Source organism: Lipophrys pholis, assembly GCF_963383615.2.
Source record: "Lipophrys pholis genome assembly, chromosome: 12".
Classification (NCBI taxonomy): Eukaryota; Metazoa; Chordata; class Actinopteri; order Blenniiformes; family Blenniidae; genus Lipophrys; species Lipophrys pholis.
Window position 1 is genome coordinate 15,521,098 of NC_137641.1, and position 18,518 is coordinate 15,539,615.

The 18,518-nt window shown below is 41.4% G+C and overlaps 1 protein-coding gene across 2 annotated transcripts; it reads right to left on the minus strand.

Moving 5' to 3' along the window:
• Window positions 1-3,736: 3,736 nt before the first annotated feature.
• On the minus strand, window positions 3,737-18,518 carry slc26a1 (solute carrier family 26 member 1). Of its 2 annotated transcripts, none has more exons than XM_080476770.1 (8): window positions 18,351-18,518; window positions 9,011-9,484; window positions 8,527-8,724; window positions 8,091-8,337; window positions 7,754-7,985; window positions 6,737-6,920; window positions 6,209-6,496; window positions 3,737-6,077 (listed from the first exon to the last, which is right to left on the minus strand). In XM_080476770.1, exons 2-8 carry the CDS (start codon window positions 9,416-9,418, stop codon window positions 5,496-5,498), a joined length of 2,139 nt encoding a protein of 712 aa, XP_080332896.1. In that variant the 5' UTR covers window positions 9,419-9,484; window positions 18,351-18,518; the 3' UTR covers window positions 3,737-5,495. The 2 variants fall into 2 exon arrangements, with proteins under 2 accessions (XP_080332896.1, XP_080332897.1); XM_080476771.1 differs by lacking the exon at window positions 18,351-18,518 and adding an exon at window positions 14,391-14,508.

The following is an 18,518-nucleotide window of genomic DNA, read 5'->3' on the forward strand; positions in this document are numbered from 1 at the left end:
TGACTTCATGATATTTATATGCAGCTTCCAACTGAACCTTTCACCAAAAGTAATTCCTAAAAATGTATTTACATGCACTTGTTCAATTTGTTTACCATTAAGAGAATGGTAATCAAAGACAAACAAAGCCATATCATACTATACTAAATATATGTGGACATATACTAAATATATGTAAAATATCAAATAAAAATAACAATATGTAAAAGTACATTGTACAGGATTGATTTTCTCAACAAAAAAACCGAAAAAAAACCCAACTTGTCCATGCACCGAGTATTCCAGCGCTGGTCGCCGCCATATTGGTCGGGGTGTTGTGCCAAAAAACCGATTCCTGCCCACGGGAGCGGCTTTTATCGGGATTTACAGCCATAATGTAAAAATATACTAAACTGTATCACGTGTCATGGATGTATAATAATAATAATATAAGTGATACAAAAATCTATAATTTTTTTTATTTTCCATGAAAATCATCTCAATTGCAGCTTGGTTTACAAGTGCAAATAAGTAAAACGGACATCTCAAACATATAAACACTGTAAACATTAATTATTGACACGTCAATTTATTTAGCCTTTATTCAGCCAGGAGAGCCACATTGAGATTAATAATCTCTTTAACAAGTTTGTCCTGGAAACATGTAAGCAGATGCTATGAGCTAGAAATCCTTCCTCGTTAAATCGTCATTTTATTTTATTTATTTATTTTGAATACAAGAAACACAAGACTTTTCCAGAGACGCACCTTAGTTGTTGCCCTGTTCATACAGTTTAGTATATTTATACATTATGGCTGTAAACATTGACAAAAGCAGCTGGAACAGAGTGGACAGCCAGGCAGCGTGCGCCTGATTTTGGCACAACAGCTGCTCCCAGCAGGTTCCAGCCAGGGACAGGTAAGACATAAAGAAGTTAAGAAAGATGTAGAGCAACTTTCTTTTGTGTCCGTGAGGCCTGGGTGTGTGTCACATGTTTGGGTGTAACACCACACTCCCTATACAATGTTGATTTATTTTTGAAATCTTCTTTAATGTTTGCTCTTTGCCATTTTTAATTTTTTCTTTCCGTGCTTGCATTAAACGGAAGCTTTGAACTGCCTGGTCCAAAACAACCTGTCTTATGTCAGAACAGATTGAAAGCTGTCCAGGCCTGCGCCTGCAGGAATCTCCCTGCTCCAACACACATGCGTCCAATCACCGTCTCTTCACAAGCTGCAAAAAGCCTGAAGGTGAAACTCACTCCACTCGTCTGTGTCACATTTAAACCACACAGAGGCAGGACTGGAAGACTCAGAGGGAGGAGGGCAGTTCATCCCCCCAACTATTCATGTTTCTTCCTGTTGAAGGAAGGTAGGATTACAATAATTTCATTCCCATGATTGTCTCGTTCAGGAAATGTGTTTTGCTGCTGTTGCGGGTGTTGAACAGAAGAGGGCAGCATTTACCCTTTTTTCTCATTGCAAACCAGCGTTTCTGACCATTTCTTTATATTGTGATGGTCTTTCTGCTTCCACATGTCTGAATCACAGGCTGAAGGGCGGCCCGTTTATTTGTCAGCTGAGTTGGAGCAGAAGTTTAAAGAAAAGTGGTTTAGAAACGTTGTCTTCTGTGTGGGGTGCATCTTTGGAAGCTTCCCGTCCTTTTTTCTTTCTTTCTTTTCTCTTTTTTTGGACACTTCAGTTTCACATTTCCATCCCGCCAAGCTTTCAGAGAATCAGTGATCATCATCATGTTTGTGTTTTTTTTATTTATTTATTTTTTTGCAATTAAGTGATCATCGCCAGCCCTCCCTGAAGGTAAATGGTTGCATTGTATCATTGCTTATTCTGGACCAGGGAGGGTTTTTTGTGTGTGTGTGTGTGTGTGTGAGTGTGGGGGGGGGGGGTACACTGACCCCAGTGGCCACCTCGGCACTGCCACAGGCCTGCCAACACCGAGGGCCACCCCCAATACCCTGATAGACAGGCCCCCTGAAACCCAGGCAATCCCAACACACACCTATCACACCAAGAAAAACGGTTGTGGAAGGATCCGATAGAGGTCAGGTCCCCCCAGATCAAGCACCACCTCCCAGCCAGGCCCCACGGGGCCGGCCAAGACCCGATAACTATTCCACAGGGATCGCCCAGGATCCTAGCCGCCCCCACACATTGAGGAAAGCCCCAGGTCCGCCAAGGGAAGTGGAGGAAGGTGAGAGGATGGGAGAAGGAAGCAGATCGATCACTGAACAAATTTGTTTTTGTAATTGCAAGAGTAAAATCAGTATTTTTGACTAATCTAGTGTGTTTCTCATTAGTTAAAACAAACAACAGGCCTGGGTCTGTGGAACCTGAGGGGGAATTTGGTCCCAAAAAAAGCCAGTTGGTTAAAAATCTGTAGGATTACAAAACTTCATTACTATAAGTGTACATCTGACGGACTATAAAACACATCTTCCTCACTGCCATCACTTCCCTCTTGTTAAATCCAAGCTGCTAGACCTTCAGCTCACATTTCACAACTTTTCAATCGGTGACCATGTACTGTATGGGCAAACGGCTCTCGCTCCACATGTTTACAGTGAATAGAAGACGACTTCCTCAGATGTATCCACATGTACGAGCTACGCTCTGGATAATTACATGAAGGCCATGCGGACGTCAGCATGTGTCTGTGGTCTCTGTTCCTGGGAGGTGCAGCAGCATGAAGTCCCACTGCAGTGCTGGGATGATTCAGATTGATGCTGTGCATCAAGACACAAAGTCAGCATGTCAAAGGGTAATCATTATGTGTGCAAAATAACTGCCTGGAGGGTATTACCTCAGGGGTTAATGGGTATTTATGTGGAGGGATTCTGCAACTATCAGCATTTTGGGGAATGGTCAACTTTAATTTGAGCTTTGACTTTGACCATCACCTGATTTTTCTTGTCTTTGTCTCAATAAATAAAAAAAACTCTTTTTAAGAAAAGGTCACTAATAACTTAAAGTTTTTCTTTGTTGTGGTGCAGCGTTTATGTGTTGAAAATGTATACATTTTTCACAAATATGAGCAATTGGTACCAGAAATTCCTGCAATTTCAACATTAAAGCCAATTTTAACGATGCAGAATACTGGGATAATGTCTAAAAATCATCAAGAACTGTTGCCTTTCGCAGCCTGTTGCATGCATGTTTTTACAAACTCACCCTGACAGCCTGGCTTTGAGGCCACTTCTAGTTTGGTAGCAGTGAGGTATCTGGCTTTCATGTCGATCTCTCAGTTCAGGGTTTAGTGTTGTTCCTGCTACTAAGAAAACTGTGAAAGCTTTGACCTTTTTCTACTATTCGCTCAGTGGTTTGGTGGGCCGGATTGGAGCCTCTCACGGGCCGGTTTTGGCCCATAGGCCTTATGTTTGACTACCCTGACTTACATTTTCTCTCGGATCCTTTTAAACCTTGAGGAGGACAGGACACCTTTCTAAAACCAGGTAGGACACTTTATAAAAGCCAGACCGACTTTCCTGTAGGTGTGGGTTTGCCCAGAAACTTTCACGTTAAAGTGTTTGGGCTAATAACTAGTAGCTCCTATCCATCACCAATTCATAAAATCCTAATTGTATCTTTGTTTGCAACATTCATTCAAAATACCTTAGTTTTTCTATCTCGCATTCATTAGATATTATCTTTATATAAACACCTGCAATCAACTGAATAGAATAAAAAAAGAATACTGCAGTTATGATTTTAATAAAGTCACACATAGAGAGGTACTCTACTAAAGTATTTTAATTTAAGTTTCAAACAAACAGTGTTAATGGATGTTGAATGTCAACGCTACAGTATGTGTAATCACGAGTCTTATTAAAGCAATAACATTTTTACATGACAACATTTTTGAATAGGTTTTTGTAGAAAGTAAAAAATTATTTTCAGAATGTACAATCAATTTTAGTTTAGATGACAGACATTTCTTCGGTGCAAAGTTCAATACATTAAAATTAGCATGTACACATTATCGCAGTTTATTCCCAAAAATTATTGTTGTGACAAAATCAAGTTCAAATACAAAAAGAAAACAAGTTGCTCAACAAAGATGCATTTTGTCACAACCGGTGGCAGTGAAGGATTTCACCAAATATGTGTGTGGTGTTTTCTGCTACCTTCTGTTTATGAAAATATCGAAGAGCACCAATCGATCTCTTACTTCCCTCTTTAACCTGAGCTTACTGTATGTCTCACATGTGTGCAAATCCCTTTGAGTGCACATACGCATGGTCTTTGTAGGTCACCTCAAGTAGATGTTGACGTGAAGACACAGTGCCTCCTCTTTAAATCAAAGAGTTAAACCACTTCAATAGTTGGCACTTTAGGAAATAGCCCAGACTTTGAACTCCTGGAATGAAGTCATTGTGGACTTTGGCCACAGACTTTAGGCAATATTGACTGGCTCACCTTGCAGAAAAAAGCATTGCTTTGATATGGAGATGTGAGCTGAATTAAAAAAAAAAAAACTATATAACCAGCAACACAGTGAAAACTAACACTGAAATGATTAAAACAAAAAACCAACACATTTGTTAAGACTGACACTCTTACACAACCTTTAGTAACCGTGCATTGAAGCACTGAACTAGCAACCATGTATGGTTTTAAAGTAATGCTCACTCTACATATCATGAATGCTATATCAGGGAAAAACTCCTGAAAGCCTTCAAACATATGTAACACTCCTCTACCCAGAACCATTGATTTCTGGTCTTTAAGCTGTAAAAAGTCATAGGGCGTGTTTGATTTGTCTTTGCTACTGCTCAGTTTGAATTCCTTTTACAGAAGAGTAAAGTCAATGGAAAAGGGCAATCGTAGAGGCCCAAACTGGCTCAGGATGTAGCAGATGTAGTAGCTTTAAACTAATAATCTGTAACTTAACTCTGCCAACTAACTTCAAAACATTTTTTTTCTTCTACTTTAAAGTACTTTTTGTTTTCATTTTCATTGCTTGCAAAAACTTCGACGAAACTCTTCCAGAGCCCAGCTCTTCAAATCTTTGAAAAAAAGAAAAAAAGAAGCTTCACAGAAGGCTTGTTTGGCAAGTTAATTTCAAGTGTAATTCGACGGTCAAGATCTCGCCGCTAGCATTTATCGCTTCAAGAATTGGTTTCATATTTCAACTTCATTCATAAGCGTTTTGCTTTAAAGCTGGAAGTGATTTTTTTTTACATGGATATCAGCAACAACAGGTTTTGACCGAAAAGCCCAAAGAACAATGGCTTGAATCTACAATGTGCCCGTGCTGCATCCAGTTGTAAAAGGATATAATGCCAACATAGCTTCATGTCTTAGTTTGTCGACCAAACAAACCTTCATAAAGGAATATTTAAATGTTCCTATTTGGATTAATTTCCTAGGTCATTGGGACCTGAAACAATCCTAACAATGCTTCCTTGTGTTGTACCGTTACTGTCTCACGTTTAGGCACAAACTGGTAAGTTGAGAGCACTATAATTATTTTTTTCTTGTTTTGATGTTCGTTAGACCTACACCACAGAGTCGTGTGTGCCGCTCTCTACTGTTGAGGCTGCACTGTTTGCATGAAGAACTGCAGCATGAACTGTATGAAACAGGAGGCTGCTCATGTCCGTGTCGTTCTTCCCAAACAACTGGCCTTTCTTCAGGGCATCAATGATGGAGGTGTTGCAGCTGGCCAGGAGCACGCTCACACCGATCTCTTTATATTCCTTGAGCAGCCCTTTAAAAGTGGCTATGCCCGTTGAGTCAATAAAAGGAATGGCAGAGCAGTCTAACACTATTGTGTGGAACTCCAGCTCTCTTCGGACTAGCCCTATGACGACATCCCCGTTGCTTTTGTCTCCGTTAGCGGTCGCCTGTTTGGCAGACATCTCTTTGGTCTTCTTTTCTGCCTTTCTCCTCCTGGTGAGCTCCAGGAAGGGTTCAACTCCGACAGATCTGTAGAGGGACTTGAGGAAAGAGTCTTTGTTGGCGTAGTATAGAGGAGCCTGGAAGCGGTAGATATGCACCTTGGATGGCGGCGTGAGGTTCTTGTACTCCTCCAAGTCCTCGTAAAGATCAGTGTCACTGACCCGGCCCAGGAGAGCCACCTGAGATCAGATCGAACATTTTTGATGTTAAGGGACAGTAAGACATCGATGTCAGTCAGGAAATACAGTGTGATTGGCTGTTTTCTTCAAATTCTTGAGCTGTTATCAGTGAAATTGTGTCATTTGCTCACCTTGGGGATCTGAGTCTTAAGGATGACGCAACTCATGGAAAAGAAGACGCCGACCAGGAGGCCCAGCTCCACACTGATCAGAGCCGTGGCTGACATCGCAACCAACCAAACTATGGCGTCATTACGGCTGGCTCGCCACTTTGCTGGAACATCCTTGAATTTCCTCAATGCCCCCCGAAGGCTAACGATGATGATGCATGCAAGGACACATTTCTGTAGTGAGTAGAAGAATGGTGCGAAGAAGAGAAGGACGAGAAGGACGACCAGAGCACTGATCAGGCTCGATACCTGGTGGAAGAAAAAGTTTCAGGAAAATATAATGTATTGAAAGGAAAAAAAAACCCATTCTGAACATCCTCCACACAAAATCCAGAATTTTCTTGTAAGAGTAGTATTCAGCATAGAAAAGACCTTCCTGTTAAGGTACAGAAGGACAAACTTTATGGAGGCACATTATGTATAGGCACATGCATACTGTATTTACACATCATTTAACATTGGGATAGTTTTCAAAGGTGTGAAAGTCACCTGAGTCTGACAGCCCGTTGAGTCCTTCACCATGGTCTTTGCCAGGGCTGCACTCGTGGTGAAACAGTGGAAGAAGGAAGGGATGATGTTGCAGAGGCCAATGGCCAGCATCTCCTGGTTGGGACGGACTGTGTAGCCATTTTTCTTTGCAAACATCTCGGACAGCGACACCGTGAAGGCAAAACTGAAAGACAGCATCCAGGTAATCTATCCTTATCTGGAAAGCCTTTTACAAGTGAGAATAAACAAATTGTCAAACAACGTTCATGATTTCAAGCATGTATATGTAATCTTGTAACTTCAACTAAGCTCTGTGTTTGCAGAGTACAAACAATGGGAGTAAAGGTAACACCGGCTGTGTTTACTTTGGCAGGAGGGTGTAATTAAGTCTTACTAGTTTCCCTCCTTAAAAGATAATCCTTCTGATAACTGTCCCCGTTTTCACTAAGTTTCACGTGGCAACACTTTGACCATTAAAGAAAAATGTTGCATTTACACTGCAGTAGCAGACACACTGACATTAGTGTAGTTAGTATTCTGGGACACGGGAGGGCAGTGTTGCTTGTTTTTGTGATGAAACCACATAAACGTGAACAAAATCAAGCCAACCCGACATTCGTATGGACTGATGACTTGTCGGATGCTATCGGGGTGAGTCTCAATTATAAAACTGCTGATATGGACTATAAAACTAGAATACGGACCGCGAGCCATGCCACTATGGGGACCGCCATGTTTGTTACTCGCGAAGGAACAATTTACCCAGTAACAGTGCTCTACAGAGCTATTCCCTCCCGCAGAGACGGAGGGAATAGCAACTTTTACAAGAAATGTTCGCCTTAGGAGCTGGTATAAAAAAGTCATGGTGTCAGTGGATCAGAGCACTGGTGTGGTGTAAACGGAGCCCCCAAAAGTGAAGAACATTTTGCGGTTACACTCGTTTTTGTTGTCTGGTAAATGGGGTTAGTAATAGCACTGATAAGTGAAACAGCAATGTTGAGTCACCGTGATTATTACCTAATGACGGCTAAAGGAATGGCATCAAGTGCAATTCGTGGCATCAGACTGAAGCTGGGCACCTGTGGAGGAATGAACCCAGTCGGGATGTGACCAGAAACACTGGAGCCATATCGACTGTTCAGCTCCCCAAAATGGCTGGCCAGTGTGGCTCCTGCAACGACTACTAGCTCAGTGGGCAGAGGAATCTTCAGACGGTCCTTATAGCGCTCCTGGAGCTCTTTCCCTGCCACTGTGATTAAAAAAATAAATAAAATAAAATACAAAGTGCTGTTCCATAATATTGAAAAGATTACATTTCTGATGCAGTGATTTTTGAATAGACCTAATGACCGACCTAATATTGAGATGCAGATGGCGCTGGTGATGAGGTCACACAGGTTGGTCTTGTGAATGTTAGAAAAGATGTTGATCCACGTAACGACCACTGTGCCGTAACCTTGGTGGCGCGGAAATTTGACGCCCAGCAGGTACTTGGCTTGCACAGTCAGGATGGTGAAGGAAGCTCCTGTGGCAAAGCCGTCGAGCATTGGAGCAGAAAGGTACACGGAGACAAATCCCAGGCGAAACACTGCCATCAGGATCTGGTGAGGGGATAGAGGAGGAATTGTGGAGACAGACATTCTGGTTTATTTATTAACCTTGGTTTGATTACTTTTGGAAGAACCAAGTCAAACAAAGGAGGAAATGGAAAGTCAAAAACGTACATGTAGTGCAGTGAGACTCAAAATTTGTAAGAAGGTCAGTTGAGTGGAACACAACGGTCTCTTTACCTGATAAATGCCAGCCAGAAACGTGACGGCAGCAGCGATGCTGATTGCGTAGCACTCCTTCCCGCACTGCATACCCATTAACTCGACACTGTACTCTGTGAAGTTGGTGCCCAGTGTACTATTAAACACAGCGGGATTAGATGTCGAAGAGTCCTCATTAAGGTCAAAACCTGCCAGGAACACCTCTCTGTCCACCACCTGCAAGCCAACAATTGACAGGAAGAATTGTTAAAAATGATAAAGCCATAGAAAGTCAACCCTTGATATCTGGCCTTAAATTACTTTAAAAAACCTATATGTGTATTTCAAACAAACTGATTTTCATGTTACTGCCACTAATTGGCATTTGGCTTGAAAAAAAATTGATTTTTTTTTTAATTTGTCTACTTTTTCTCCTGAACTGAATAAAATGAATGGAAAAACCCAAATCATTCCCTCACCATGTCATCAAAAACATCAAGAATAAGCACTACTGTTTAGTTACCTGCCCGACCATGAGGCTCATGAGGCTGAAGATGCCCACAGACACGTGCCTCGATGTTCCCATGAGGAAGTAGATGATGTTGGCATAAAATGAGGTGTATAATCCATAGATGGGCTCCACTCCTGCCAGCAGACAGTAGGCGATGGCCTGTGGCACTAAGATGATGCCCACAATCAAGCCGGACATCACATCCCCCCAGATGTACTCCCTGAGCCTGTACTTGGGCAGCCAGCGCACTACGGGGAAGAATCCTGTCAGGGTGGTACGGACTCTGGGCACGGAGCAGGTCGCACTGTGCTTCAGCTTCGACTTGAGGACCGAACAGGTGGACTGCCGCTGTCGAATTCGCCGTTCCAAGAGCGGCGGCGAAGCCAGGGGAGGGGTCTCAGTCAACTTGGCCTCATCCATGGTCTCTGAGGGGATGAGGAGGCAGCACTGAGAGGAGAGGAGGCAAGGCAGTGGTCACCTGTGCTCCTGAGAAAACACAGAGGAAGGAAAGAGACACATAAGAGATCAGTGTTTCTATCCAACAAGCCAAAGCCATGTCTGTATGAGCCACAAATTGATTATGATAAGGATGCCAAGATATCAAATGTTTTATTTATATATATATATATATATATATAGGAAAACACTAACTGGATTGCAATGAATTGTTTCCAAATAGGGATACACTGATGCCAGTATCGGGCCTGATATGGCAGAAAGTACTTGTATTACAGTATACTATGTGTACTGTAGACATGGTAGAACACTGGAGTCTTCGGGGGTAATGGAGTTTTAGCGTCGACACAGAGGCTGTGTGGCGGTGGTTCGCAGCAACGCATAGCCTTCGTGTATTATTTGTGTATGGAGTTTGAATTAGGCTTAATGGCATTTATTACGTACTGGCATTGGTACTTGGTATTGGCACTTTAAAAAAGTGGTGTCGGGGTATCCCTACTTATAAGCATTGTGCATTCACTGTAAGAAACATATGTGGCCAATCACATGGAGCCCTACTGCACTAGATTATGAGATTGTATTTCACTTTATTACAACCTGATGAAAAGATTAATCATAATCACAAAGATCAAGAAAAAGGAACCTTCATACAGTGAGCAACTGCAAATGTGCATGTGATAAAAGAATGAAAGAAAAAGAAGGGTCCAGGGATAAAGAGAGCACTATTATTTGGATGTACAAACACATTAACATCAAATATTTAAGTGAGTACAAGTCATATGTGATCGCAATACTGAATGACATCAGCGCATGAGCGTTCAACTCATATTTTGCAGCCCGATACTTGTCGATAAATTAACAGACCAACACATTGAGATGGCCAAAAATTGCTAATTAGTAGCACGGATTAAAAAAACTACCAAAATCAGGCCGGCGCTTGTCTCTGGTTTCCATAGTGCTAAGTGGGCGAAAGTTTCTAACTCCCCCCGGATGGGACACTGGTCCATCACAGGTTAGTCCCCAGCATATGTTTTTACTCATTTATACAGCCCAGTCGACTGAAGCGAAGTGGGGGCAAAGTGCCTTGCTCAAAGACACAACACAGTGGAAAGGCCAGGGATCAAACTCACATCCTTTTGGGTTACAAGTTAAACATGCTAACCACTCTTGCCCTAATTTGCAAGAACGACAACGTTGTAGCCTGGAACTGATCTAAGCTCTCTCTCTGACATGGTTTTGTTCTGACACTGTGTACCTTTTTATTGTTCCAATTCATGGGCGACTTGTTTACAACGTCTGAATCATTCCTCTTTGTGAATGTTCACTCAGGGTTAAAAAATAACCGTACAGCATGTTTCGTGGTAAAAGGTAACAGCTGACTCGGCAATAATTGGCTCCTTGTCCCCGAGCAGGAATTGGTGGGTGACAAAATGCATTGTTGACGATGTAAAACTCCTAATTCCCCCCTGAGATACAGTCATCGCAAACATAATGAACATGATTTGTTCAGGTTTCTTTTTGTGTCAAACTTAGAGCCTCCTTTGTCCAAGATAATACTTTGATATAATGATGTCAGAGGACTTGAAATATGTATTACAATCATGCAGAAAAGAACCACAGATGAGTTTTTCTTTCAGACCAACTGTCCTATGTTGGGCACCAGCAGGCCACAGTTTGTTTTTCTATGTCAGATTGTTGCTCTTAGAGGTTGAGTGAGGGCAGCTTTCGTAAACTATCCTAAAGCAATGGGAAAATCAGGAGAATGTTCATATATGGGCAGTGACACAACCAACACTGCGATCGGCATGAAGTCGGCCCTGTAGCTGCTTATGAAAAACACACAACTCTAATGAAAATGCTGGAGGCAGCTTTCAGAGCTCTATGCCAGACAGTCTAAAATAATCCCTTATCTGAACTACATGGCGGCTTGGAGAGGATATTTGTGTTTCCAAGCATGGTCGTTTTTTGACTTCGCCCCTGTCATAAACTATCTTAACCATGGGAAGATTGCTCTGAAAAGTCCTCCAGGTCTCTCACGATGAGCTCCGAAAGCGTTGATCCTGCGTCAAAGCAAGGAGATGGTTTCGAGCAAATATTCAAGGTATCCAGACAATGCATCTTGATGTTTTCTCTTTATCCTTTTTAGAATAGGCTTTAATTAATGTTGTCTTACTTCATATGATGGGGCAGTTGTATAAATACATGTGGGATGGTTGGGGGGGGGGGGGGGGGGGGCAAAGCATTTCAGGTTATTAAGGCCCCATTTACAAAAGTTTCAAGTGAAAATCCATAATTTCCACGTTCTCGTTTAAGAAAAATTTCACATTTACAGGGCGATGTTTTGAAAACGATGTCCGTTTACACTCAAATGGCAGAAACGCTGAAAACAATGCAGTTTTCATGTTGGGCCTCTAGTGGGTGCTGTTGGTTGTTTTTGTAGTGAAACCACACGCATGCATGCAGAGAACAATACGCTATAAACATTAACAATGGTGAGTACACGGGCCTTCAAATAGAACGAGGACAAAAGTTGGGACTCTCAGCTACAAACTACCAAGTCCCAGGAGAATATTTTCTGGGAGTCATACCACTCTGGAGGCCAACATTGTTGTTGTTGTCTATCTACTCGCACATATGCAGAAGAATTAGTTGTGTTTTTCAGTGGCCCAGAGTGTCGTCGTCGTGTAGACAGAAATGCAATAAGAGTTTTGCGTTTTCACTTGAAAGCGTTGCCTGTACCGATTCTCAAATGGCTTGCCATCGAGGCTCAAAGTAGCAGAGCTTCTCATCTGCTCACAAAATGTCAAAAATGTTACATTTCAGATTGACTGAAGACCATTTAGTGAACCAAAAATAAGAGTAATATTTATGAACTGGCAGATATGTGTCAGTGTGTAATGAAAGTGCCGGAAACCTCAGAGTTTGATATTTTTAGTTTGACATACATGTGTTTTTGAGTTTAAGATATATTATTCATAATCTTGATTTAAAAAAAAAAAAGTTATGTCTTTCGAAGCAGGATTAGAAAAAAATCCCATTATATTTTTTTATGTGTTTTTATGTGTAGAGTTTCTCTGCAGAGGAGGCAGTACTTGGATTATTTAATTCAAGAGATTTTAAGTTACTTTGGAACCAATGATTAATTTAGGCATTTAAATCTGAATATGTCTTTGAGTAAAGGCAGATATCTTGTTACAGGAAATCTAAAATATGAGCTATCTCTGAATGAACTTTAAGTGAAAACATCCCCGGAGTTCACACACAAACTCATAGAAGTTGTAGAATGCTTCTTTCTTACGGTGCATGTAATTGGAGAGCTGCAGAAGTAGTAGATCACAGTACAAAGACTGGAAATTGGCTTTTACAGCCCATAACTGCCATTTCTTCTCTGGCTTGCACATTGATCGCTCGGCCTGGACCTCTTTTCACCGACACGTATCATGATTTGAGGGTTGCAGAAAGCCGCTCTTACATGGTTTGTTGTCGTCTGGCAGCTGCGTCTCACAAGCCATAAAGCATTTAATGACTCGTTATCACCAGCTATCGCCCCGACCCTGGTATGCGCTATGATTTCTACTTCCTGTGGTAGCACCGGGGTTGACGCTTATCTGATATGTTCCGAATACAAAATCGAGAGGACTGACTTCTTTGTTTGTTCACAACTTTGATCTTTTTAAATTTTCTTTTGCTCTTGCGTCGTTTCGTTCTCATCTTTGTCAGGTTTTGCTGAGAAGTTTTACAGTTCAGTCAAAAGACTGCTGACTTTGCATACAAATGACCCCTTTGAAAGTTGTAAAGTTCAGCCCAGTCTGAGTTCATACAGGTGGAGTAAATCTTACCTGACGTCTCCGACTGATAGAAGACATCAGAGACAATGACAGGCGGTAAACGCTAACACAAGAACTCGATTCAGTTTTTCTAAAGAAGCTCCCTGAGACCAATGGATTAAAAACAAACCTGATTAACTAGCAAACACAACAGGATCCACAGCGAGGACCTTATGGGATCAAACAAAGAAAATTCGCTTCAGAGTCAACTGATTTAAACAGTTTGTGGCAGCCGTCTCTAATCAATGTTCCTCGCCTTTCAAACATGTGACATAAAGGCTCTCCACTGCTTGTCCACAAATAACCCCTGACATCACCTTTTCTTTTAATCATGACCCAATATGCATTCAGTCAGTGTTGAGATAATGACATCAAACCTGAAATCCTTCAAGACGTGAGGACGGCAGCATTGTTTTGCATTCACATTCGTGTTGCTCCGTGGTTGTGTGACACTTGTGTAACTAAGCAGAATAACTGTAAAGTAAATAACCCGGTCATTCTCTTCCAGAGACTCTGTTGGATTTATTCTACAAGCGGTAAAGTGTGAAGTAATTTAAAGTTGCCGTGAAGTTTTCGGCCAGAAATCTCGAAAGCGGCGTGTGCGTCTCATGACAGGAACTGCACATGATGAGACAAATGGGAAACTAACAGGTCGGGGTCGGACAGGCGGTTTGCTCTGTCGCTGATATTGACACAGAGAACCGGTGAGTTAGAAAATATGCAAATCGTTTTGCTCTTTAACTGAAAGATGCTGTCAGAGGATGCTTATTTATGACAGAAAATTGGAGAGACGAGACAAAATGTGCTTTTTAGTAGATCGAGATTAAAGATATAATGGATGTTGAAGACCCTTGTGATGTTAACAGACTCCATTATTATTTTATTCAACTGATAAGACAGAATTACTTCAAAGAAAATCTTGCTTAACGAGTTCAAATTTACCCAAAACAGACATTTTTGAAATGCTGTAAACTTTACTCATTGCATATTAACAAAGTAATAACTTCTATCCTTCTATCTTCCTGCCATAATGTTTAACTGCAAACATCATTACTAGTCTTTTGCACATCTCTACAACATCACAGCACACTGACAAACACTTTACTCACCTGCAGAGTCACTGCAGTGGAAGTCTAACGTGCCGCGCTCTAACTTTTCCTCATTATCCGTTTTCCCCTCCTGCTCTTTATGTGTGATCTCTTCACTCTGATGTCATCTGAGCTTTCTGATGTGACCGAGAATCTCTGGGGCATAAGTAGCGAGATAAGAGCAGCCCTTTGCTCCCCCTCACGCTGCTCACCATTGGCCCGAGCGCCTGTAGTGGGCGGGGCCTCGCATTGATGAGGTGCAAGTGTGTGAACAAGCAGTGGAAATGAGTCAACTTCTCCCTGATGTTTATGTGACCCGGAGCACACACCTGAATGTGTGTGCAAAGGGACAATTGGAGCCGACCTGTGTGTTAGCATCTCGTATTGTTTAAATACGTCGTGTAGACAGAGGAGATTACCTGGAAAACAGAGGATAAGTCATTCCTGAGGTGGAACGAGGAGAGGGCTGCTGCTGTTATCTCACTCTGTGTGAGTGCGAGACCCACTTGTTTTCATTGCACACAAAACCACAGAACTAACTGCTATGGCCTTTTGAGTACTTATTTGTCCAAACCACTTAAAAAGTCAGCACCTTATAATGAGTTTTCTGTATTCTGGTGGGTGAATACTTTTTGAAAAGAGCTGGCTGCTAGATAAAGTAAACGATCGCCAAAATGTAACGTTTCTCTCATTGTAATTTGTTTAAATGGAACTTTGAGGATCAATGATGCACTGTTCACTGAATGCGACGTGGCTGTTTCAGTGATGTGTTCAAGTTGAGTCGCTTCTGAAGAAATTCAGTTAGTTGAATCATGAAAAACTTGAAAATAATTTCAAATCTGCTCCATCTGAAGGCTAATTTGTAATAACTTGGCCCGGCTTTGAGTTAAGTTGTCTAATAATGTTAATATATATATAAAATAACTTAAAAAAAAAAAAAAACTACTGAAATGAAACAATGACATACGTCAAAACAATTTGGAGAAACTTTTGTGTGCTTTCTTTCGAGGTGCCTCTCCCATCCACTTTGTATGGGCAAGCCCGCGTCTGACTGGATGGTATAAAATATAGCAACATCTTAAAATTTCAAAAGATTTTAAAAAGCTGCAGCATATCCTGAAAAAGCTGCACGCTTTGATATTTGAATGGTTTCAAATTGTCCACTACGCGCTTCTTCTCCTACACCCTTTTACCAAAGTCAGATTTGGTATTACAGATGTGTGAATGCCTTTATCATTCATACAACAATAAACTCAAACAGCCGCCGAGGATAATAGTCTTTGTGCCTTGCCACTAGGGCAGGCACAAGAATAATACTAAAAATAAATGAATTGTGAAACACTTGCCTATCGGACTATACAGTATACATACCACTTCTAATTTTAAAGTCCAGCTTCAATACGATATCTCTTACAGATCTACAAGGTAACCACAGAAATGCTGAAGTTAGCATGTAGGGCCACTAGTGGGTGCTGTTTGTTGCCTTTACCAATGAAAGTTGGGCGCTCAACGAAGCTGGGTGACCTACAAAGTTTGACGAGAAGGTTATGTTTTTGTCTGCATGTTCGTATGTATGTACATATGTATTTTACCAACTTTTGGCAAAAACAACTTACGCGAATTACATGAAAATGTCAAGGATGATTTGTCAACATCCAGAGGACCAATCGATTTGATTTTGGGACGTTAACGGCCAACAGTTTCCTAATAAATTCCTACACAAATCGTAAGACAGAGGCAGGAGGAGATAAAAGGAGATCAGTGTATTTTACTGTGTATTACAGTAGATTTCAGTAACTACCTGACCTACCTAGTTCGCATCGATATGAGCTAACGGCCATCATGGAACAATATGCTATAAACATTACCAATGGCGAGTACACAGATATTCTAGTGGACAGATGACCAAGTTTGGTTGTGATTCCAGGTGACTCTCAACTATAAAACTACAGAGTCCCAGGAGAATATTGACTGCGAGTCATGACACTCTGGAGGCAAACACTGTTTTTATTGTTCATCTACTCGCGCATGTGCAGAAGAAGTTTTTACTATGGCCGTGGTGTGCATGCACAGTGCAGCATTTCTGAAATTTTTTTTCAGCCGTTTACACCAAGACAGTGGACGAGCGTTGTCAAAAAGTTCCATTCTCAGTGGCTCCGAGCACCGTTGCTGTGTAAAGTGGCCTCCCAATATGCACTGGTAGCTTTTAGTTTTCACTTAAATGAACCTAATAGGCAAATTGGCTGCTCTGCTGCAGACTATTGTGCAAGCGTCATACTTTAAATTTCCTGTTCAGGCCATGACTGCTGAAACTTGCGTCACTGTCACAGGAGTTGACAATTTTCAATTTGAATCATAGCAGATAAACTGAAACAGACCAAGTTTGGTTCCTAAGTGATGCAATTTCAGCTGAACTTAATCTGTGAATCATTAGTTATTAAAGTGACCCACCCCGTGCTCACAGAAACATGGCAATGATACAATCATGTCTTGAAACATAAAGCAGTGTCAGCAGATTGACTCTGAGAATCACATGAAATGTATAAATAAGCGTGAACCTGGCTATGTTTTGTCTTCAGTAATACTTTCCTGCATCACTCTGATTGAATCGGTGTGTTTTTGTTGCGCAACTCACCATTTTTTCCAGATTATTCTGTAAACCGTAACTGCCACTTGTATGTCTCTTTCATATTTTGTCAAATAAGGTGGAAAAAATAGCCCTTTTAGTAAAGATTTTTTTCTTCCTCTTTGTGAAAAATGTGCATGTCACTTCTGTTCCACTATTTATACTCGGGCAACCAACCAGTATCTTGTGTTTGGGATCTAATCTACTCCTGTTATTAGGGTCCATGATGGAAATCATATGAATATATTATAATTAATATTAGTTTTGATAACATTCGGTATATATTTAAGACAACAGGTACATTCCTCATCCTTTGCATGTTTGTAAAAAGGCCAAAGAAGAACCTTTTGATGTAGTTTTATTATAATATTATCTTCATGTTTGAAACAAAGTGCAAGTTTCAACAAATCTGTGTGTCCACCACTCTTAAGAAATCTATTAAAAAAAAAAATCTATGTTTTCTGAGAATTTTTTTTTTCCAGTTTGCTTGGTTGTTTTTTGGAGCTTCTTGCCGGCCGGTTGTACATCTGAGTCCACCCTTTCAGCGGATTACTTTAAATCATAAGGTCAGATAGAAGGCCCTTAATGTTTTTAATTCCCACGAGCAGCGTGATTGTGTGCCAGACGTACAAACTGTGTAATGCATTTGCTTTGTAAAATTAAATCAACTGATATTTAGAGATTAGTTTTATAGTCTAATTTAGTGTGATCAGATTACCCATGATCCAATCTGACCCGAATGAATACAAGTTTGACTAACAGCAAACGTATTAACGGTGACATCTGCTTCTCATTGATTTTTCTGTTTAATCTGAGGTAATCGTTCTACAAGAAGTCAAATGTGGCTAATATCTCTGCTCGGAACTGAAATAATGAATGAGGCTTTAATCGACTGTGTAAGACAGAGTGTTTCTTTGTGTGGATAACTCCGTGTGTGTGTGTGTGTGTGTGTGTGTGTGTGTGTGTGTGTGTATGTGTATGTGGCTGCATGTGTTACATGCCGGGTTGAATGGCATCATTGTCAGAGCCTCATTGAAGATGTGGCACTTCACTATTTTATGGCCGTCTGACGCGCTCAGTCGTGGTTAGACTCACAGCACAGAAACACCACAGATGAAACTGCAGCGTCACTTCCTGCAAACAAAAAAGCGAGAAATGTGAAATGAGGGGTTTCTGACAGCCTCTCCGCTTTTTGTCGACTCCAAAGCAAAAAAAAAAAACACAACAAAAAAACAACCCTCTTCTCCTGCTCCATCTGAGGGGATTACTGCACTGGCCCTTTAAATCCACCGGCAGCATCCATCTGTCTGCAAGCTTTATCAAGGCTGCTGGACGCTGGATGACAGCGGACTCACCCAGAGAGAAGCAGCAGCTCGGTTGCATGCAGGGGGCCGCCCTGGCCATGCTCCCCTGTCCGGTGCCTCCTCAGTCATCCTCCATCAGTGTGTTTTCTCCCTCTGCACCACCGTCCACCCTGCTGCTCTGCCTCTGGTTTCTTCCTGCTTTCTGCTGCAAAGCATTGT

Bases quoted from the DNA above. Each gene is read 5' to 3' on its own strand.
- slc26a1 (XM_080476770.1), bottom strand. From the start codon at position 9,418: ATGGATGAGGCCAAGTTGACTGAGACCCCTCCCCTGGCTTCGCCGCCG. The intron at 8,725-9,010 runs GTAACTAAACAG...GTTGGCTTGCAG, and splicing joins TGAGCCTCATGGTCGGGCAG to GTGGTGGACAGAGAGGTGTT. The intron at 6,497-6,736 runs GTGACTTTCACA...TTCTTCCACCAG, and splicing joins CAACGGGCTGTCAGACTCAG to GTATCGAGCCTGATCAGTGC.